Source organism: Actinia tenebrosa, unplaced genomic scaffold (assembly GCF_029948245.1).
Source record: "Actinia tenebrosa isolate PJP-AT-01 unplaced genomic scaffold, QUT_ActTen_1.0 PGA_scaffold3__52_contigs__length_22856419, whole genome shotgun sequence".
Lineage (NCBI taxonomy): Eukaryota > Metazoa > Cnidaria > Anthozoa > Actiniaria > Actiniidae > Actinia > Actinia tenebrosa.
The window spans coordinates 13,390,844-13,410,047 of NW_028292580.1; the positions used below are offsets into that span (position 1 = coordinate 13,390,844).

Genomic DNA, 19,204 nt, shown 5'->3' on the forward strand with positions numbered 1-19,204 from the left:
CGGTGGTGATGAAGCTAGGGACCCTTAGCAAGATGTTCTTGCTAGCCCCGCAAACCTCAACCTGCAGTCAGGTGTTTTCCGTCAAACTCCCGACATTTAGCAAGGCGCCATAACGAAGTTGTTGATGGAAGATTGGCCATATTGAATTTTATGGATACAGAGTGTTTCTCCGTGTTTGTGGGCGTTTTCCAGGGCCCGATTCCTAGCGGTTAGTGGTTAGCGGTTAGACGTAAACCCGATGCTAAAGGTCTGTATTATGACTATCGTGACTTAATTACGTCGAAAATCTTCTTAACCAACCAACTTTGACAAACGGGAATTGTTGAAAGACAGTGTTACAAGCTACTTGAAGACTTCCTGCGATGTGCGTGAAGAAATAATACGAATCATTATCATTTTACCTATAAATAGATAACAAAGTTAAAACCCAACTCCTTCGATTTCTGTACAATGATTTTATCTTTTTTCGTGAGTCCAAGTGAGTTCCATAATATTATCGCTTTACATAAATATACAAACGTCAAATTCCTGTCGACTCTAGCATCAATGTTTTGTATATAATTAAACAGGTCATTTCTTTTCGTTCTTTACCAAGAGATCTTGATCTTCGACTTCAAAGAGGTTTGTCAGTAGTGAACCAATAAAAAGGCAAGACCGTATATATAGATCTCCTTTAATCTCAAGGCTTGAATATGACACAGCACAGCACCGCATGTCTTTTCATTCCTTCATACATATGAACCTTTATAATTTCACGTGCATTCTTTGCGCTTGTCATAGCAGAGGTACCATACACGTTGCTAGCAGAGCAGTGTCACACTGATTTTTGTTCGTAGAATGAATAAACTCAATATATTCATCAAGGCAAGTTAGAACCCTTCCCATTTCTTAATGCTTAGTGGCTCCACAATTGCGCGGTCTCTTGTTGAAGGCTTCATACTTTAAATATTTACATTTCTAATTTGAAAATTGACTATCCCACCTAAATTATTTAGTCTCCTGAAAAGAAAAATGACAGAAGTAAAAATATGAAAAATGGTTCATAATAGATTCCTGGCGAAACTTTTCAGTCTTACTTGCTATTGTACAATACACAAGATGCAACGATTTCACCCCATTTTTCACATAAAATGTTTGCTGCAAGTGATTACAATAGAGGTATTGCACCATCACGTGCCGGCGCCCATACGTACAGCTTGGGCTGCCTGTGATTAGATGGCAGAACAATAAAATCCCTTTGCTCTCGGAAATTAAGTTCTTTCTCATGTAAAACAATTGTATTGCTCCTGCGATCTAACATGGCTGCCGTCACGAGATGGTATAAAACCTCAATAGTCTCTTTCACAGTTCCCAGCGCCGTCTCCAAAAGTAATTGTGCCTGTGTATCGAAGAGAGAATGACGGTGACCTTGCAGGGATAAAAAACCTTTTTTAATTAGATTCACTATCATTTTGCAAATCTACCGCCATTTTCGCTTCGCGTCGATGCCCATACAGGGTTACCTTTCAAGATGGCACAGGGAACTGTAAAGTGGACTATTCCAGAATCTGCAAATGAAACATTTCTGATCGAGCAAAAAGCAGAAAGCACGAAATTCTGCTCCCGAATTACGAACTTCTTTAGCGCTATTTTGATTGATATTGTGAAACTTTTTCTTACCTTTACTAACTATAAGCTTAAGACCAACTCTTTGATCTGGAGAACATTTCCCGCATAAACCACCACATTTACCAATAACCTGTTTGCCTTCCTGAATTCAAAAGTAAGCAAGAGAATAACTTCATCAATTTTAATCTTTAGTAGGCCTTTCTGTGACACTGGTCGATACTGCCTAAATTGGTCTGCTCTCTTATTTGTCCAATGCGATGCGGGTCCGGATACGGAATGGGGAATAGGGATCGACGGAGAATGCGAAGGGACACTAATCGACTTTGTTGACTGGGTGGTTGGACAGACGGAGTGTCAGGGTACAAGTGTTAACCGACTTCAATATGAGACAAGCATAAACTTACAGGATATCTGTAAATAACTTGAGAAGGAGAGCGTCCAGATGATCTCCATTTCACTTCAGACGATAATTCTAGTCCAGTTCCTTGTAGATTTATGCTAAACCGACCCTTTTAAAGCAATTAAACAAGTTCTTTAATATAATGGTTGGCGATTTATCGTAGTTGCTTCTTCATAACACGAGGATCATTATATTTTCACCCTTGTCATCAAAAAAGACTGTATTAGCTCACCTGTGGGCAGTTTACTAAACTATAACAATCCCCTGCTGTACCGTAGAGAGGGGGTTTTAGACCCCTAGTTACAGCAAACTCCATATCATCAGCTGCAAACGATAACATAATCAATATAATACACGTTTATTTATGAAAAAAGGTTCGTTTGTGGAGTTTTCCCATTTTCCCATTTCCAGTTCCTTGGAAGCAAGATATGTGACTGGAGTTGCATCCACAAATACGTTTTCTCAAACGTTACCAGTAAACAAAGAAAACATACTCAAGAAAATATCAAGTGGACTGAATTGGAAAACACTAGAGGTCCCAATGTAAGGATTCCTATCTAAAACATATTCATTGTACAGCGCTAAAACAACAGAATCAAATTGACTGCTAATACATACCAATAATAAGCATTTTAGAGATATCGAATCTGATTTTTGAAAAGTAGGAGCCACCATATTCTTCGTAGTTTTGTGGTTCACACGGACAGCCTTCTGTGCTTCTATTTCTTGGACAACGGTATGGATTTAGTAATCTGGAAAAAATAATAAAGTATAAAGGACGCCACACAAACTACAACTCTTCGGAATGATAGTTATCGTCAAGAGAATATGAACTAAGAGAAGGAATCCTACCTGTATAGCCTTGTAACCATCATGTGCACAGTTTGATACTATTTTTACCTTGGAGATATTTTGAGCGAAAAACCTGATTGGTTGATTTCTTGAGGGTAGGCGGCTTCCAGTCTTGCAGTAAACAAAAGCCTGTGTTTTTGTCGTGGACGAAACGAAATATGGCGCTTTTCGTGTTCAAAAACGAGGCATTAAAGGGAAGCATAATTATCGCGCGGGTATGGTAACGAGTTAAAAATAGCATCAATGATTCTAGAAATAGCATCAAAGTGTGCACATGATGGGGCACGGGGATTCCTTCTCTTAGTTCATTTTCTCTTGTTATCGTGCTATGATTACTGTGAGACCATCTTAGGGTTACCTGTTATGGTGTATTATGGCGTGTTTATGCATGCTTTACTGAGGACCAGTGTATCAAAGCATTTAATCGTTAAAACACGTCACTGCATGTTGGTCACTGATTGAACCAAAATGAGGTGTATTGATAGCGTAGGATTTAGGACAGGGAACCAGACTTGTATTTAACTCTTTGTTGTAATTTAAGTGTATTACATGATACGAAAGAGTTAAAAAGAATGTTGGTTTTTGAGTAATGACAAGTATTCAATTTATCCTGTAAGTGGTCGTTATTCGATTCAACCTATTGTGTAGTAGACTGTAATAGTCATGTAAAATCTGCTAAGGTATTGCATGTCTTACCTCTTTGGGTATATCTCAGCAAAATTATCATTTGAGCCTGACTTCAGGGTGATGTATTCCTTGGGACTATCGGTGGTCATACCATGACAGTAGATCTATGAATAAGGCATATCCAAAGATATTGTTAATGTCTCATGCATCAATTATTGATTATCCTTAAGTAGAGTCACTTAGTTGGTGAGTCACTTAGGATCGAGCTATAAACCTCTTAATTATCAGCTCACTAGATACACCAGCTCACTAGATACACCATAATGACGAGGCCCAATACAGGCCGAAACAGCTGTCCACGGTTTCTAGTTGAGCTGGCTCATTTTTTAAGCGACTTGAAGTTGTGAAAGGCCCATTTGCCCTCTTCTTCAGTCTTTTCATACAAGGCTCGTAATTTACCTATTACGCATGTTCTTTATTGCCAAGCAAGTCTGATAAATATTTTTATTATTGAAGTCTGTTTCTTTACCTTAAGTAGTCTACCCTGTATTTCAAGCACGTGTTCACCATCTGCCTGTAAGCCACTTGTAAGCTGAATTTCTCTGCATGTTCTAGGAGTACCTGTAAACATTGCAAGGATATCGTCAATACAAACTCAGCTGCACTTGTATGCTACCAAAATATGAATGCGAGCGTTAAATTAAGTAGTAAAAAGCGAACGGGCTGGATTGAACCAAATACGTGAAGATCAAAAGAAAAAAACTGGGAGGAGAATAGAATAACTGAGGAAATGATTGTCTGATTGTCCCGTTCAGCCGACTTAAAATTCAGTAAAGGAATATATTTTATTCCCCTCCCGCACCCCTTCCCCTTCCCCCCAGTTTATTGTTGAATTTCGCAATTCCCTTGTCCTATCCCCTTCCCTGACCGCACCCCACTTTAGTTTTATCTTCTGCGTCCTGCGTCGTATTCTTACGTAAAATGCTGCAAAATGATCTTACAAGGTCTCATATGACATGGTCTAGTTTCATCAGGCTTCAGAGCAGGTAGAGTACAGAATGAATCTGGTCTTCGATTTTCTTGCTTGTCAAAGCAGGTGACGTCTCTCTTCATTACTCCTATGCCACAGCTCACTGAACACTAAGGGAAAATATACATTAATCGCTGTTAAAATGGATCACCATTCCATGCAGAAAGTCCCTTCTATCTGACCTTGTTTAGATAGCCTGATTCCTAAATTTCACCTCAAACTGTCAAACTATGAAAGGACCTGTGTCTCCTGCATTGAGGATTCTTCTCTTTAATGATTTATACCCTTAAATGCATTTATTTCAGTGCATAAAAACGTGACTTTTAAATTACAATTTCGAGCACTATTTGATAAACACTCAAAATTGTTACGAACATATAGAAAGAAATATACCTGAGACCAGATGCCAATTTTCCATTTGAATTCCCCCGAGCATGGACCAAAGTTGCACGGACGCCATACTGGAGGTTTGTTTCTAACGTTACATCCTCCAGCCCCTGGTACCCCCTCACAGGTGACAGGGCGAACCTGATATCCTCCATGGCCACATGTTCTGGAACACTAAAGAAAGGTGTCAGAGATAAAATTCAATCAATAGTCCGCTAACAAGAATATCGTTAGAAAAAAAGCCTTAAAGGACGACTCAAATATTTCCCCTCATGATCGATAGACCTCTTCGGCTCGGGCGTGATGTTTTCCCATTTCAGACCACGTGTCATTCCTAAGAGTATCATTTCTTCGTTTAACGGTTGCGCTCGGTTGCACTCGAGAAGACACATGAAAATGTTTAGGACTCAAACAAAGAATCTTATTCTTAAGGGAATGACACGTGGTCTAGATCTGAAATGAAAAAAGTTACGCCCGAGCCGAGGAGGTCTTTAGAGTATGGCAACACATTTTACAGGCTCGAAGAAAACGTGCAAACCTCCTGTATCTCAGTTAATTCGGTTTTTTTTTAATTACCTCTGACCAGTCTCCAAACTTCCACTTGGGTGGACACCTCACTTCAAAGCACGGGAGGAATTGAACTGGCTTAGCATTTCCATTACAATACTCGTCAATCACTTCGTTGCCATGGTTATCAATGCACATAACGCGCCTTGCTTTTCGTCCATATCCACAAGTACGAGAACACTGAAAGAAAAATATCCAGTAAAAAGTTTTAATTTCAAAATCCCTCAATGGACCAAATACCATGAAATACGGTGTATATTGACCCGGCCACGATAATGTACTTTTTGCTCTATCATTGAATTAATCAACACATGTATTCAAGAAAAGAAAGGGACTAAGATTCCTCAATTACCTTATTCCAAGACGTTGTCTGCCATCTATAGACGCCGTCTGATGATAGAGGACATATATTGTTTTGACAGAACAACTGATCTATTGGCTTTTTAGAAAGGTCACAGTTTTCCTCGTGTGCGTATTCCAAGTTATGCAAGCATCGAATTGCTCTTGTTTTCAAGCCATCACCACAGGACGTCGAGCACTAAAAGTAAAGAGTAGTCATTGCTTTGATGACAACTTAGAAAAAACCTGTAGTATGAACTTTTTAGAGAATTTAGAGACGAAGAAAACAATTTCAAGAGAATAGAACGATACCTTGCTCCATGGTCCTACTTCCCACTCTCCGCATTGTTTATATTTGTTGCAGCTTTTACTTGTCCTTGGAAGCTTTCGTCGGTCACAGTATTTGTCCTCGATTTGAGTTCCGTTCCGCGCGACGCACATGATCGTCCTGGTCCTGACGCCCTCTGAACACTGGGCGGAACACTTCATGGAATACAAAGAATTAGATATTTGGGGCGGGCAAAATCAACTGACTGTCAATCAAGCTGATAGGGATTATGTCAGTGTTGATGTCTTTTGCAGCGATTCTTTGTTATTGTTTTATCATTGCTCTTTCTATACCATGACAAATGGAATGACAATGTTCCATCCACTACAAATGAAATGACAATGTGCATACCATTTTTGCTGGCAATATCGAACTTTTCCTGATTTCTTTATTCATTGATTCATGATATTTTTTATTCGTCAATTCCCTATATAAAGCTATGATCTCGAAAAAAAAAAAAAATACGGCCGCTTTCACATATAAAATTATGCGGCTGTAATACATAACTGGCAGTGTAATAACCTGTAATTTTTAAAATTGATTGATCGATTGATTGAAGACTTTATGTAATAAGGGTGACTCTTGACAGTAATTTTGTTAACTGATTAACTTGTGGCCCTCGAGTTCTTTTTAGCACGTGCACTGAAGATGGTGGTCACCAGCGTCTTCAGTGGATCTTTTACGTCCGCCTTATAAAGGGTTATATAATGAAGACAGACGGGGCCTACGGTTTTAAGTCCTTTTCCGAGGAAAAAGAAAAAGGCTGAAAAAAAGATCTTAGGAAAGTAAGTACTGTTGTTGTGGAGTTGAAGATGCAGTAACACAGGTGGCTTCCTCTAACTTATCAGCAATCATCTTCTTACCTTTCCCCACTTTCCTGTGCTCCAAAATGCACCTTTTATACACTCTTGTATTTGACATGCTCTTCTTATTACAGGTCTTGTATTGACATCACATGCTGAATAGTCCAGGGCTTTCTCTCCCTGTAAGCACCTTACTTGTCTGCCAGTAACACCTATACCACAGCTCCTGGAACACTGAATACAATCAAAATAAATCATAGTCAATTATCAGTCAATCAACTCATTCATTCGTTTATTGATTCTTTGATTGTTTGATTGTTTGCTCGTTCGGTGGTCGCCTCACTAGTTCTGCAGTTGTTACCTCAGTCCAATTTCCAATGCTCCATGAAGGGCAATCCTGGTTGCTGTCACAAGAACTAAAAGATGCTGGTCTTGTTTTGTTGTCACAGACATAGCTGGGCCTATCACCATCCAAACAACGCACAGTACGGGTTTTCTTTCCTTGACCACACGAAACAGAACACTAAAAATAAAAGATGAATTAGATAGATAATACATTATTAAAAATCCAACATCTGGTTTTTCTCGAATTTTCAATGTTATCATTTCAATGACAAAAAATTAAAAAAGCCAACTGTAAAGTGAAGAATGCATAAAGTTAACTATATAGACACTTCAGTTTGAAATTAAACGTACTTTTGTTTAATTTTCATTCACTTATATTTTACACCATTGGCTAAAAGAAGTACAGCAATAAGCCTACCTGACTCCATTCCCCAATATTCCATCTGGCACAGGAACCCATATTACAAATGACATCTATTGCTGGTTGTTGTTTTTCGTTACATTTGTTTGGTATGGTGCAGTTCACTGAACGCTCCATCCTTCCTTTACCGCACGTCACTGAACACTAAGAAAATAAAAACTATTTATTATATAGTTGGGATAGTACGCACGCGCTGATTTGTCGAAAACTGTGCTTTATTAGTGAACGGAGCACAGTGCTGACGCCATCTGCGCGCGCGAAGTGCTGCTAGATCCTACGACCGTCTTTTGATTTTTGCGTAAATAAATTCAATACCGAAATAAAATTAGTAACTATATAATAAAACGAATAAAACAGCTTTTTCCGTGCTCCGTTCAGTACTAAAGCACTTTGGAAGCGCCGTAAGCACTCAAGCCTACTCGCCCACGGCTCGTACTTCTCCTTACACTTCTTTCGTGCTCTTCCTGCGTGCTTTAGCACTGAACGGAGCACGGAAAAAGCTGTTTTATTTGTTAAATATGTAATTACACACTATCTTTTAATTTCCACCCCTCTTGCATGCTAGTTTTTTTTACGACCAAAAAGAAAAGAAAAGCAAGACATGAGATATGGTGAGCAACTTGTCTACCGCTTACTTTAAGAAGCGTTCTCGTGGAGCTTTTAGTCTTAGTAATGCATTCGTCCTTTTATGGTTATATAAATATAATAAAATGAAACAAAAGTTGCACAGAAAGAACTTGAAGATTCATGCAATACATTTGGGGACATCCATGTTATCTAATCCTAGCACACGGCGGCCATATCTCATTGGCAAGTTAAAAGACATTTAAGCTTTAGATCACCAAGACTAATACTGTTTATCAATGTGCAAGACGTCCTACCTGACTCCAGGGGCCAACCATCCAACGTGGGCAGTCACCAAGATTACATATTTTAACGTGTCTTGGTTTGTCGTCATGTTTACATTTGCTTGGTATAGTATTGCACTTGACTTCACGTGTACTTCTTCCTTCACCACAGGTAGCAGAACACTTCAAAAAAAGGTAAATTATTGAGATTATTCTTGAAGAATCGGCAGGCGATCATAATATATACGACGCCTGTTTTGTCTCAGTCGTCAATGTTTACGCTAGTTCGTAATATAACGTGATCCTCCAAATCCGTCTCAGCTCTGCTACAAACGACAGCGTTAAAGATATATAAGGATCATAGGTGGGCTGTGGGTGTCCGTATTACAAAAGCGTCCACCAATGTCAAAAACAAGAGTACCGTTATGCTATTATTAGTATTTGGATGACAATCGACGATAAATCAATCACGACAAGATGAAGTTCATACCTTACTCCAAACCCCTGTAATCCATGTAGGGCATACGTCTAATTCACAGGCACGAACGTCAATAGGTTTTGATCTTTTGTCGCAATCTAATTTTCCAGAGGCTGACGTGCAAACAACTTCTCGTCTTTGTACAGCCGCACCACAAGTAGCAGAACACTATAACAACAAATATGAATAAGTGGCTAATTTTTTTAAACATCAGGGCCCGGTTGTACGAAGGGTGAATATCTCTATCCAACGGATAAATCCTTATTAAGTGGATAAAGTGATGCTTCTTATCCGATAAATTTATCCGTCGGATACTCGCTATCCAGGCTTCGTACAAGCGGGCCCAGGAGAATACAGTGTTAATGGAGCATTCTTTGGGGTAGATCTTTTTTATATAGAATTTCGGTTGTTGATTTCTCTTTTGGTGAAAGGGTTTGAAAAATCATTGCGTTATTCATTTTGAACTTGCATGCACTAAATTAATAACCTCACCTCGCCCCATACTCCAACAGTCCACACAGGACATTCCATGCGATTGCATTTCTTGGTATCAATCGGCTTCGAACCTTTGTCGCAAGTTGCGAGCTGTTCGCTTGAGCGACAGATAACGTCCCTTCGTTTTATGCCATCACCGCATGTCTTGGAACACTAAAAGCAGTATAAATGTAATACCGTTATGGCATGGAACGATTAGTCAACTTAAATTTATTATGAACTTCAGAAAGGTCAAGAATCTTACCTCGCTCCACAACCCCACAGTCCATACAGGACATTCCATTTGGTTGCACTTTTGAGTATCAATCGGCCTTGAAACTTCGTCACAAGATGCTAGCTTTCCCCCTGAACAAATTACTTCCCGTCGTTGTTTACCATCACCGCATGTAGTTGAACACTGTTGGACACAAAATATGTTTTTTACAGTGTTGAAGCCAGATTTATAATATGTAGAGAAGTTTTCGTATGACTGTGAAAAAGTCGGTGCCATAAGTGTGCACTGCCGTGACCGTGATGTTTTTTTTTAGAATTTTGATTGGCCGTATTTTTCTCGCGCAATGTAATAGGTCTGGCATTGCCATGACAATGGTGTGACCCTGTCCTCGCCTCGTTCATACCTCGTTTCGGCCATTTGATTGGATGGAGAATAAATTCCCGTGCAATGTGATTGCTCTGGCGAATGCCTTGCTGTGTCACGACCGTGTTCGTGCCGTGTTCGTGCCGTGAGCTTTTCATAACCATACGAAAACTTCTCTAATACAAAACAGTGAAGACTAAAATCGTCTTACCTCTTCCCAGGGACCTATAGTCCACGTTGGACATTCTCCTCTGTTACACCGTAGTATTTCCGAAGGCTTCCGGGTAGGGTTGCACTTTCTTTTGTGATCACTACAAGTCACGGAGCGTGTTTGGAATCCCACTCCGCATGTGACAGAGCACTAAGTATGTAAAAGCAATGGTTACAGTAAAAAACAGAAGTACGAGAGATTGGGCATTATGCGCTATTGGGATGGCTGCAAGCATAGTTTGCAGAACCGGGGAAAGTGTAAAGGAGGGGCATCCACGAAAAAATTCACTATTGGGGAATTAAAAAAATTCTGCGACACAAAAAAGCAGACGTGCACACGTTTTGCCTAAATTTTGAGTATACTAAGTGGTAGCAATCAATTGCAATGGGATGGCTACAAACCTTGCTCCAGTCAGTAAAAAGCCACGACGGACAAGGTCCTTTATGGCATCTCTCGGTTTCAGCTGGTTTAGTTTCAGCATTGCAGACATTTTTTTGTATGGAGAGACATTGAACCCTTCTCATTCTAATTCCAGGACCGCAAGTCACAGAACACTACAAAAAATATCATAAGCAAATATGAATAAGAAAATGTAAAGTGAATTTGCATAACTTTGACTGGTGAGATCCGCGTTGAAATAAATTTTAGTATCAGCACAAAGATGGCATTTCCAGACGCATACAAACTTGACTCATAATCTAACTTCACTGCAAACACCAATATATACATATGACGGACATATCTTTGTACCCAAAGTACACTAGGATGCACAGCATTTGATATCTCAGAAATAACCAATCAAAGACTGAAGAAAGGGGGTATTGTAGTAAAAAAATCAAATTACCTTACTCCATGCTCCTGCACTCCAAGAAGGGCAGTCTGTCATTATACAACTTTGGGAGCTTACTGGTTTGACTCTTTCATCACACCGACCATCTCGTGTATTGCAGTACACTATGCGCTTCTTTACACCTAAACCACAAGTCACCGAGCACTAAATAATAAACAATACGTACATGGTTTGAGCACATGAAATGCAGGGCACCCGTAGCATTTTTCTCCTGTCTTCCCATCATCTTCGTCTTTAGCTTTACCACGCCCTCGCGATCGGAAAGTTCATAACTTTAACATCATGCTCCCCCTTTTGCTTTATTAATCGAACCCTAACCAACTCTAGGTCATTAAAAATTCATCAACACCATGATTTCCATCAACATGGTTGTCAGATCATCAACCGTCGTGAACACCAACCATAAATCACCATCGTCATCATCATCTTCAAAGCATTACTATCATCATCATCATCATCATCATCATCATCTTCAAAGCATTACTATCATCATCATCATCATCATCATCATCATCTTCAAAGCATTACTATCATCATCATCATCATCATCATCATCATCAAAATTTGATACCAGTACAAATAGTGGCATAGGTACCCCTGTATTTGTCTCAATTTTTTGTATTACTTACATACTCCCATGGTCCAACAATCCATTTCGGACAATCCCCTAAATTACAAGATCGTTTAGTTGGGGGCTTTTTGGTAACACAGCGATCATCACCAGTACTGCACTGAACAGCTCTTGTTTGGATACCATCGCTACACGTAACAGAACACTAAGTCCAAAAAGAACAAACTGGTTAAAACTACAGGGCATTGTTGTTTCCTTGTTTTGTCAAGACTTTGAGTGACTCTGGAAAATTAATTGCTGCACATATCATCGACAATTTGGGAAAAGGCACTGTTATTTAACCCCATACTGCAGGTTTTCGTAGTCACTCAAAAACTGCTAAACCGGGTTTATTTGTATTATGGTAAAAGTCATAAAACAAACATATGAATGTACCACCAGAACGTACTATACTCCAGTGACCAACAGTCCATTTGGGGCATAAACCAGGGTTACATCTTTTTACATGGATTGGCCGTGAATTGTTGTTACATGGAAATATTTTTGAATTGCATTTAATGGCTCGTCTTCTGACTCCCTCTCCGCAGCTTACAGAGCACTGAAAAACAAAGTATTCCTTTACTAATTAACGATTACTAGGATTTCGATAGTTTAATTAATATTGTGATCAAGAAAATTTCTCATAGATTCTCAAGCCACGTAAAATCTAGGTTGGAGTTGAGCTTGCAAAACTCTTTGGCCAGTTTCTTCAGGGTGAAAAGATTTATAATTGCTAAAGGTTACAAGTTTTACGGGTTTTTTTGTTTTTTTGGTTTTTTTTTTTTTTTTGTTTTTTCAAAATCGTTGTCTTTCAAAATCAGCTCTGTCGCAAGGCTTGGCTTCAATATAAGGAAAGATTTATATTCAATTTTCTCTCTATTGTTTAATTACTTCACTCCATGTCCCAGGATCCCATTTCGGGCACAATCCAAGGTTACAGATCCTAGTGTCCTCAGGCTTGATTCGGCGATCACATCGAGCGGATGCTGGCTTACATGAGACATCTCGTTTTTGCAGGCCTTCGTCACAGGTTGTTGAACACTGCAAAGAAATGTAAGCCTCATCAAATTGAAGTAACGAACTGAACGAACTGATTACTCCTGAGAGATTACAGGATGGGTTTATTGTAAAGGATTTTAGTTACGGTGAAGCAAAAACTGGTCAACTATATTTATACCTCTTTTCTAGTCTTTTACCCTAGAGCAAGCCAATTGGGTAACTCTTTTCAGTACGAAAACTAAAACTCATCTGCATGCAGAAGATACTATAGTAAATTCCAAATACAAAATCTTTCCGTGATTCTTGCAATTAGAAATAATTCTTTCGGTAGTCTGTGTAATGGTACAAGGAGATTAGAAAAACATCTACCCACTTCAGCGTTTCTTATTCTCTAGCCCTCAATCACCTTGTGATTATACGAAGGTAGCTCCACTGACCTTACTCCAAAGACCAACGGTCCATGATGGACACTTTGACAAGATGCATTTTGCTTTTGCTTCAGGCTTTGGTAGAATACTGCAATTATCATCTCTTGTACTACACATTACATCTCTTGATTTAACGCCTTCACCGCAGCTAACGGAACACTAAAAGTGAAAAAATATCTTATCAGAACAGTAAATGCAATCAAATCAAACCAAAGTCATTCCATGATTAAACAAACGAGTTCTACTAACGTCACTCCAGTTTCCAACTTTCCATTCTGGACACGTCCCAAGGTTGCATATTTGAGTGAACAATGGTCTTTGATTGATGTCGCAGCTACCAAGAACGCCATCACATTCGACGTTCCTCGTCTGCAATCCATCGCCACAAGTTTTGGAGCACTACAACATGATGAGGCCAATGTTGAAATAGAGTCAGGTCATTACAGCACCAGTAATGATTAGAATGACATAGCAAAACCCAAATAACGTGATGACGATAAACGGTGATTCACAATTGCTTATGACGACAACAATGGGTCATTAATGAAAATAAGAAAGGCGTAGCAAGAAGGATATTGGTCACAGAGAAATGAGAGTAGCATTACATATAGATTAACGGTTAATTCGAAATATTATTTGGAAATAATGAAAATGATAATTTCAGAAGCTTTTTCTCGAAACTTAGTGATAATATGTTTTCCATAGTAAACACTATGAGATATTGTGCTGCTGTAAATGTGGTAGAAATGTTAGGAACAGGATGCTGAGGACGCCACGAATATTTCACGATACTGTCACGAACTATTGGTGTCATCTTATAGTACTAATGTCACAAACAAAATATGTTAGTTAGTAGTGTAAGTAAACTGAACAGTTATCACGGAAAATAAGTCATGATGATATACACGAGTGAAAAACGTCTGCGCATGCTCTGAATCCGTATTCAAATTAGTTAAAACATATGTAAATTTGACTTTCAAACATGCCTGATAAATTGGACTTCATAAAATGCCAAAATTTAGTATCCATGCTTGAAACTTAAGGCTAATTCTTTCATATTGCGTTTGTTAATACAGTATCTTGGTCTGACAGGAGTATACTCGCGAACCTTTTTGTATACTCGGAGAAAACAAACATTTATTTTCTCACTCCAACTCTTCAAAATTCTTAGAAAACGTGCTGGAATGCACGCATGCGCAAACGTTTTTCTCTAGTGTTGTCATGATACCGATGTCACTAATCATTTAACAAATAACGGTACTGGTGTCACGGAAGAACAATGAAGTCACGAACAAGTAATAGTATAACTATGTCATACGACCTTTCTTGGGAAAGTACTGTTATGAAAATTCATCCAATGACAATGCATAAGGATAAGGATATTAGTTGATATAATAAGAGGCAATACATAAAATATGGTAATAGCATACACGGGAAACGATGTTTCGTTTATTAGTCTCGATGTGTACATGACACACAATACAATGTAAACGAACAATTTACATTGGTCCTCGTAAGGCTTACACACACATTAGATATTGAACGATAAATGCTGTACTACCATGCTCTTACAATCGTAGGAATAACTTATGTTTATATATTATATATTTTTGATATTCATGCAAACGGATAAAAAGCTTCAGTGACAGCTTCACCCCGCGAGAACTTTAAATATTACAGCAAAATTGCTTAATTTTTGCAGTTTTCGTATGACTGTGAAAAATTCACGGCACGAAAACTGCCTATGACACGGCAAGGGATACGCCAGACCAATCACATTGCACGAGAATTTACTCTCCATCCAATCAAATACCCGGAACACGGCATAAACACGGCGCGGACACGGTCACGGCAAGGTCACGGCAATGCAAGACCAATCACATTGCGCGTGAAAAAATCAGCCTTTTAAAATTCTAGAAAGCATCACGGTCACGGCACCTCAGCTTTCACATTCATACGAAAACTGCACTATTACGATTTGGCTAATTGTTCTGATATCGGTCATCAATATCAACAACAGTAATGGCGCAGACCAGTGCTACCTTTACAGGTGCAGTTTTGATAAACACATAATGAAATTAAAAATCAGGAGATTGTACTCCGTTGTCTTCATTTTTCTCTTTCCCTACTACTCACATCACTCCAGGGTCTGGTAATCCATGTAGGGCATCGTCCAGCATTGCACACTCTTGTCCTTGGAGGCTTAATTCTTGGATCACATGAACCGTTCTTCGAGTTGCAAGACACAGGTCGAGTTTGAACCCCAATACCACACGTGACTGAACACTAATAAGGAGATAATATGATTATCAGAGAATAAACAAATGTTGGCAAAAAAATCATAGGTTTTTTTCTTTTCCTTTTTTTTTTTTTTTTTTTTTGCGAACCAGAAATTTCCAGACGAAGCTGGCATTCCCGCTTGCATATTTGCTTAGATACATTAGGTCAGTTTTGAAATGTCTGATTGACTGAAACCAAAAGCCCATACGTCTTAACCTTAGTAACAGGCCTTGGCGGGATGCCTGGGGTGGGGTTGGGGGCCTCTTCCTCTCCCCCGCTCCCCAAGAGAGCCTGATACTCAGGTTAATACGTCTAGCATCAAAGTAAGGAAGTCGAAGAAATGTTCTTCGAAATTCTTTATTATTTAGATAGTTTTAAAATTTAAAGTCATATCATTTAATTTCCTAACAAACATTTAACAAATGAAAAAGAGGACTTATTATACCAACCTTACTCCACTTGCTAAAAGCCCATTTAGGACACTCGTGAACGTTGCAGCTTTTTGTCGTTAAAGGCTTTTTTCTAGCATCACAGAGGATTGGTATTCGCTTGTTATTACATCGCACTATACGCCCGGTAACACCACCACCACAACTTGCAGAACACTTGATGTAATGAGAAAAGAAAAGAAAGTGGATAAATATTACCAACTAAAAAAAAATGAATTCAATTTCACCAACAGACGAAAAGATCCTATTTTACAAAAACAGAGCGTATTCTCGCAATTTGAATGGCTGACAGCTATGGTCAATAAGAGGACAGACACATAGAATGACGAATTGGATCCAGTGCGCGCTTGAAACAGTTTTTCTTTAAAAAATTTTTCTTGTTGTTAGATGCTTTCATTCTTATTTTTTATTGTGAAAAAAAATTCGCTCATGGATCGCTGCGCTCGTGTTTCCACTTGAGTTTTGAACATTTTAAGACGTCATCTACTGATCAATAAGAGGACAGACAATGGAAATCTATGAGCGAAAATAGACCGTTTCTCCTAAGGTGTAATTCTTTCTCATTTCAGACAACGTGTCATTCTTTTTGTAATAAGATTATTTGTTTGAATGCATGTGTCTTCCCAACCAAATTTGGTTAAAAAAGAAATGATGCTATAGCTAGGACTTTACGCATAAGCCATGAATGTCTATAGATCCATTGCTTTACCTCAGTCCACGGTCCGGGGATCCATTTTGGGCATTCCTCCATATTACACTCTTCTGTGTCTATTGGTTTTGTTTGGGGGTTGCACAAACCTCTGATTGGATGACACGTAACTGGGCGCAGTCTCATACCGCCGCCGCATGTTTGAGAGCACTAAAAATAGAATTAGCTCCAATAAATTGTTTCAATTCTGTCTTGGATACAGACGTCTTTTCTATGCGTATTTGAAAATGCTCGTTGATAATTGCAATATAAATGCATTTCATTTTTATTATCTTTTTGTGACTATTACCTCACTCCATGTACTAGCTTTCCAGACAGGACATTTTCTCGTGTTGCAGACGCGTCGTTCGAGAGGCTTGTGGTCTGTATCACAAGGCAAACTCTTGGAACCACATGTGACGTTGCGTTTCTGTACTCCTTTGCCGCAGGTGACGGTACACTGATGACACAAAGAAAACCTAGTCCTTTTTAATGACGTCATTAATGGCGTTTTTATACTGGAGCGGATTGGTATAAGTGCAATAAGACTAGGATACGGAGAGAAAACCAGCTATTTGATCGGACAAACAGCATTCTTAGCTCGCGCACTGCGAATGCTTCAAAGGAAGCAAATATGACAATTCGTCTGCGCGGGGTTGTGCGAAGGGTGGATAAAGCTATCCGACGGGGGAAAAAATATTATAGAATCGACTTATCCACTGGATAAGGATTTATCCGCCGGATAGCGCTCACCACCCATCTTACAAACGGTCCCTAGTCTATAAAATTGCTCTAGATCTGCGTTACCTCACTCCAGATTCCAAGTCTCCATTTAGGGCATTGCACATATTCACATGACCTGATCTGGGATGGTTTGTTGGAACGGTCGCAATTACCATTTCCAGTGCTGCAGTCGACGGGTCTCGTCTGGAATCCTTTTCCACATGTAATGGAGCACTAAGAAGCAAAGTAGATGTGCAGTAACACTTTAATACCTACACAACTAATTAAAATAAAGTAATTTTTGATTAAAATTAAAATATTGCAATACTGTACGGAGAAACTAAACCAACCTTGCTCCAAGACCCCACATTCCACTGCGGACACTTTTGGTCGTTACAGATTTCTGTCTCAGGTGGTTTTGTTTTGTTATCACAATGGGTATTTTCTCCATTACATCTTACTATACGATGCCTTTTTCCAGAACCGCAACTGACGGAGCACTAATATACGACAAAAAGGGAAAATTAATGAAATAGAACAAAAACTAAAAAGCATTCACTTGTTAAAGATATAGAAAACGCGCACGCATGCCGTGTACAGTTATGTGAGCACGCGCTCCCAACCAATAAGACCGCGAGATTCATAACAGTTTTTTTTATAATTACCATTAGGGATCTTGTATAGGATTATCGAAAGTTAAGAATTGGGATGGATGTTAGGAGAGGAAAGTCAAAAATATTTTCTTTCTGTTTTATCATTACTCTCCTTTGATTCCCATTTTTACTCTCATATCTATCTTTATCATATCTACATTTATTTGCAAAAGGATATTTTCGCTTTCTCCTCATTTACAATGTGGGACTCCGCTAAAAAGTGATGCAACACGTTACGCACATCAACAAAGACAAAAACAACGATGCCAATCAAGCGAAACAAAGGATTTTGCTCATTTGACCAACCTGACTCCATGACTGTGCGATCCATTCGGGGCAGGGCCCTAAGTTACAAACAATCGTAGTCTGAGGTTTGGTAAGTGGAGAGCAGAGGCTGCTTCTTTGATCGTTCCTTAACTTGCAGGTAACAGCCCGGCTCCTAACCCCCTTACCGCATGTCACAGAACACTGTTGAGGTAAAAATATAGTAGATATATATTTTATTAATATATGTTATTACTTAAATATATCCTTATATACATATTCGAGTGTCTTTTTATGCACAGCCGTTAAACCAAGAAAAGGATACCCAAGCGAATTGCGTACATTACCTCCCAACCCCCAAGCTAAAGAGATATATTATCAATAGAGCAGGTGCATGTTACATCATTGCCGCCCTCTTGGTTGACGATAACAAAGTATTCTTTATTAGCTTCTCTTGTTAGATCAACCAACATGGCGGCTGTTTCATTGTTATTCATATCTCAAGGTATCTTGAGTCAAATGGTTGCACACACTCTATTAAGGATACCTAATCAAGAATATCAGAGGCAAATATATAAACACTCACTTGACTCCAATCTTTGGTTTCCCATCGTGGGCTAAAAGGAGTGGTGGGATAATTGCCCAGGGCATCGCTTGACGTAAAATAAATGACAGGTTTTGGGTGGCATGATCGGATTTTACAATTGCGATTATCAGGAGGCTTTTTTGAAGGGTCACATCTTTTATCATCTGCAATCTCCCAGTTATCAAAAGCGCATTTGACGATACGCAGCTGAATTCCTTGACCACAGGGTTGTGAACACTAGATTAGTAAAATAAGAAAATACTGATCATTATTTACAAAAAGCAAACGTGGGGAAAGGACAGAATAGGTTTTAGCTTTTTTTAGAATGTTTTTTCTCCAGTGTGGTTGCAAGTGCAAG

General features: G+C 39.0%; 1 protein-coding gene across 1 annotated transcript in view; it reads right to left on the reverse strand.

The window, feature by feature from the left end:
• Positions 1-440: 440 nt before the first annotated feature.
• LOC116296158 (A disintegrin and metalloproteinase with thrombospondin motifs 9) overlaps positions 441-19,204 on the reverse strand; it is a 35,330-nt gene continuing 16,566 nt past the window's right edge. The window contains exons 27-61 of the mRNA XM_089035603.1: positions 18,847-19,083; positions 18,303-18,464; positions 17,694-17,843; positions 17,428-17,577; positions 16,931-17,080; positions 16,642-16,791; positions 15,933-16,088; positions 15,340-15,489; positions 13,453-13,602; positions 13,213-13,362; positions 12,668-12,817; positions 12,186-12,335; positions 11,796-11,942; positions 11,161-11,310; positions 10,718-10,870; positions 10,317-10,466; positions 9,773-9,925; positions 9,526-9,681; positions 9,046-9,201; positions 8,589-8,738; positions 7,705-7,851; positions 7,303-7,464; positions 7,002-7,175; positions 6,123-6,293; positions 5,824-6,009; positions 5,481-5,651; positions 4,911-5,078; positions 4,489-4,627; positions 4,017-4,108; positions 3,557-3,651; positions 2,627-2,760; positions 2,241-2,332; positions 2,013-2,117; positions 1,660-1,750; positions 441-999 (exon numbers count right to left, since the gene is read on the reverse strand). Of these exons, the coding sequence (XP_088891729.1) occupies positions 992-999; positions 1,660-1,750; positions 2,013-2,117; positions 2,241-2,332; positions 2,627-2,760; positions 3,557-3,651; positions 4,017-4,108; positions 4,489-4,627; positions 4,911-5,078; positions 5,481-5,651; positions 5,824-6,009; positions 6,123-6,293; positions 7,002-7,175; positions 7,303-7,464; positions 7,705-7,851; positions 8,589-8,738; positions 9,046-9,201; positions 9,526-9,681; positions 9,773-9,925; positions 10,317-10,466; positions 10,718-10,870; positions 11,161-11,310; positions 11,796-11,942; positions 12,186-12,335; positions 12,668-12,817; positions 13,213-13,362; positions 13,453-13,602; positions 15,340-15,489; positions 15,933-16,088; positions 16,642-16,791; positions 16,931-17,080; positions 17,428-17,577; positions 17,694-17,843; positions 18,303-18,464; positions 18,847-19,083 (5,055 nt within the window). The 3' untranslated portion in view covers positions 441-991. The remainder of the gene's footprint in view (positions 1,000-1,659; positions 1,751-2,012; positions 2,118-2,240; positions 2,333-2,626; positions 2,761-3,556; positions 3,652-4,016; positions 4,109-4,488; positions 4,628-4,910; positions 5,079-5,480; positions 5,652-5,823; positions 6,010-6,122; positions 6,294-7,001; positions 7,176-7,302; positions 7,465-7,704; positions 7,852-8,588; positions 8,739-9,045; positions 9,202-9,525; positions 9,682-9,772; positions 9,926-10,316; positions 10,467-10,717; positions 10,871-11,160; positions 11,311-11,795; positions 11,943-12,185; positions 12,336-12,667; positions 12,818-13,212; positions 13,363-13,452; positions 13,603-15,339; positions 15,490-15,932; positions 16,089-16,641; positions 16,792-16,930; positions 17,081-17,427; positions 17,578-17,693; positions 17,844-18,302; positions 18,465-18,846; positions 19,084-19,204) is intronic.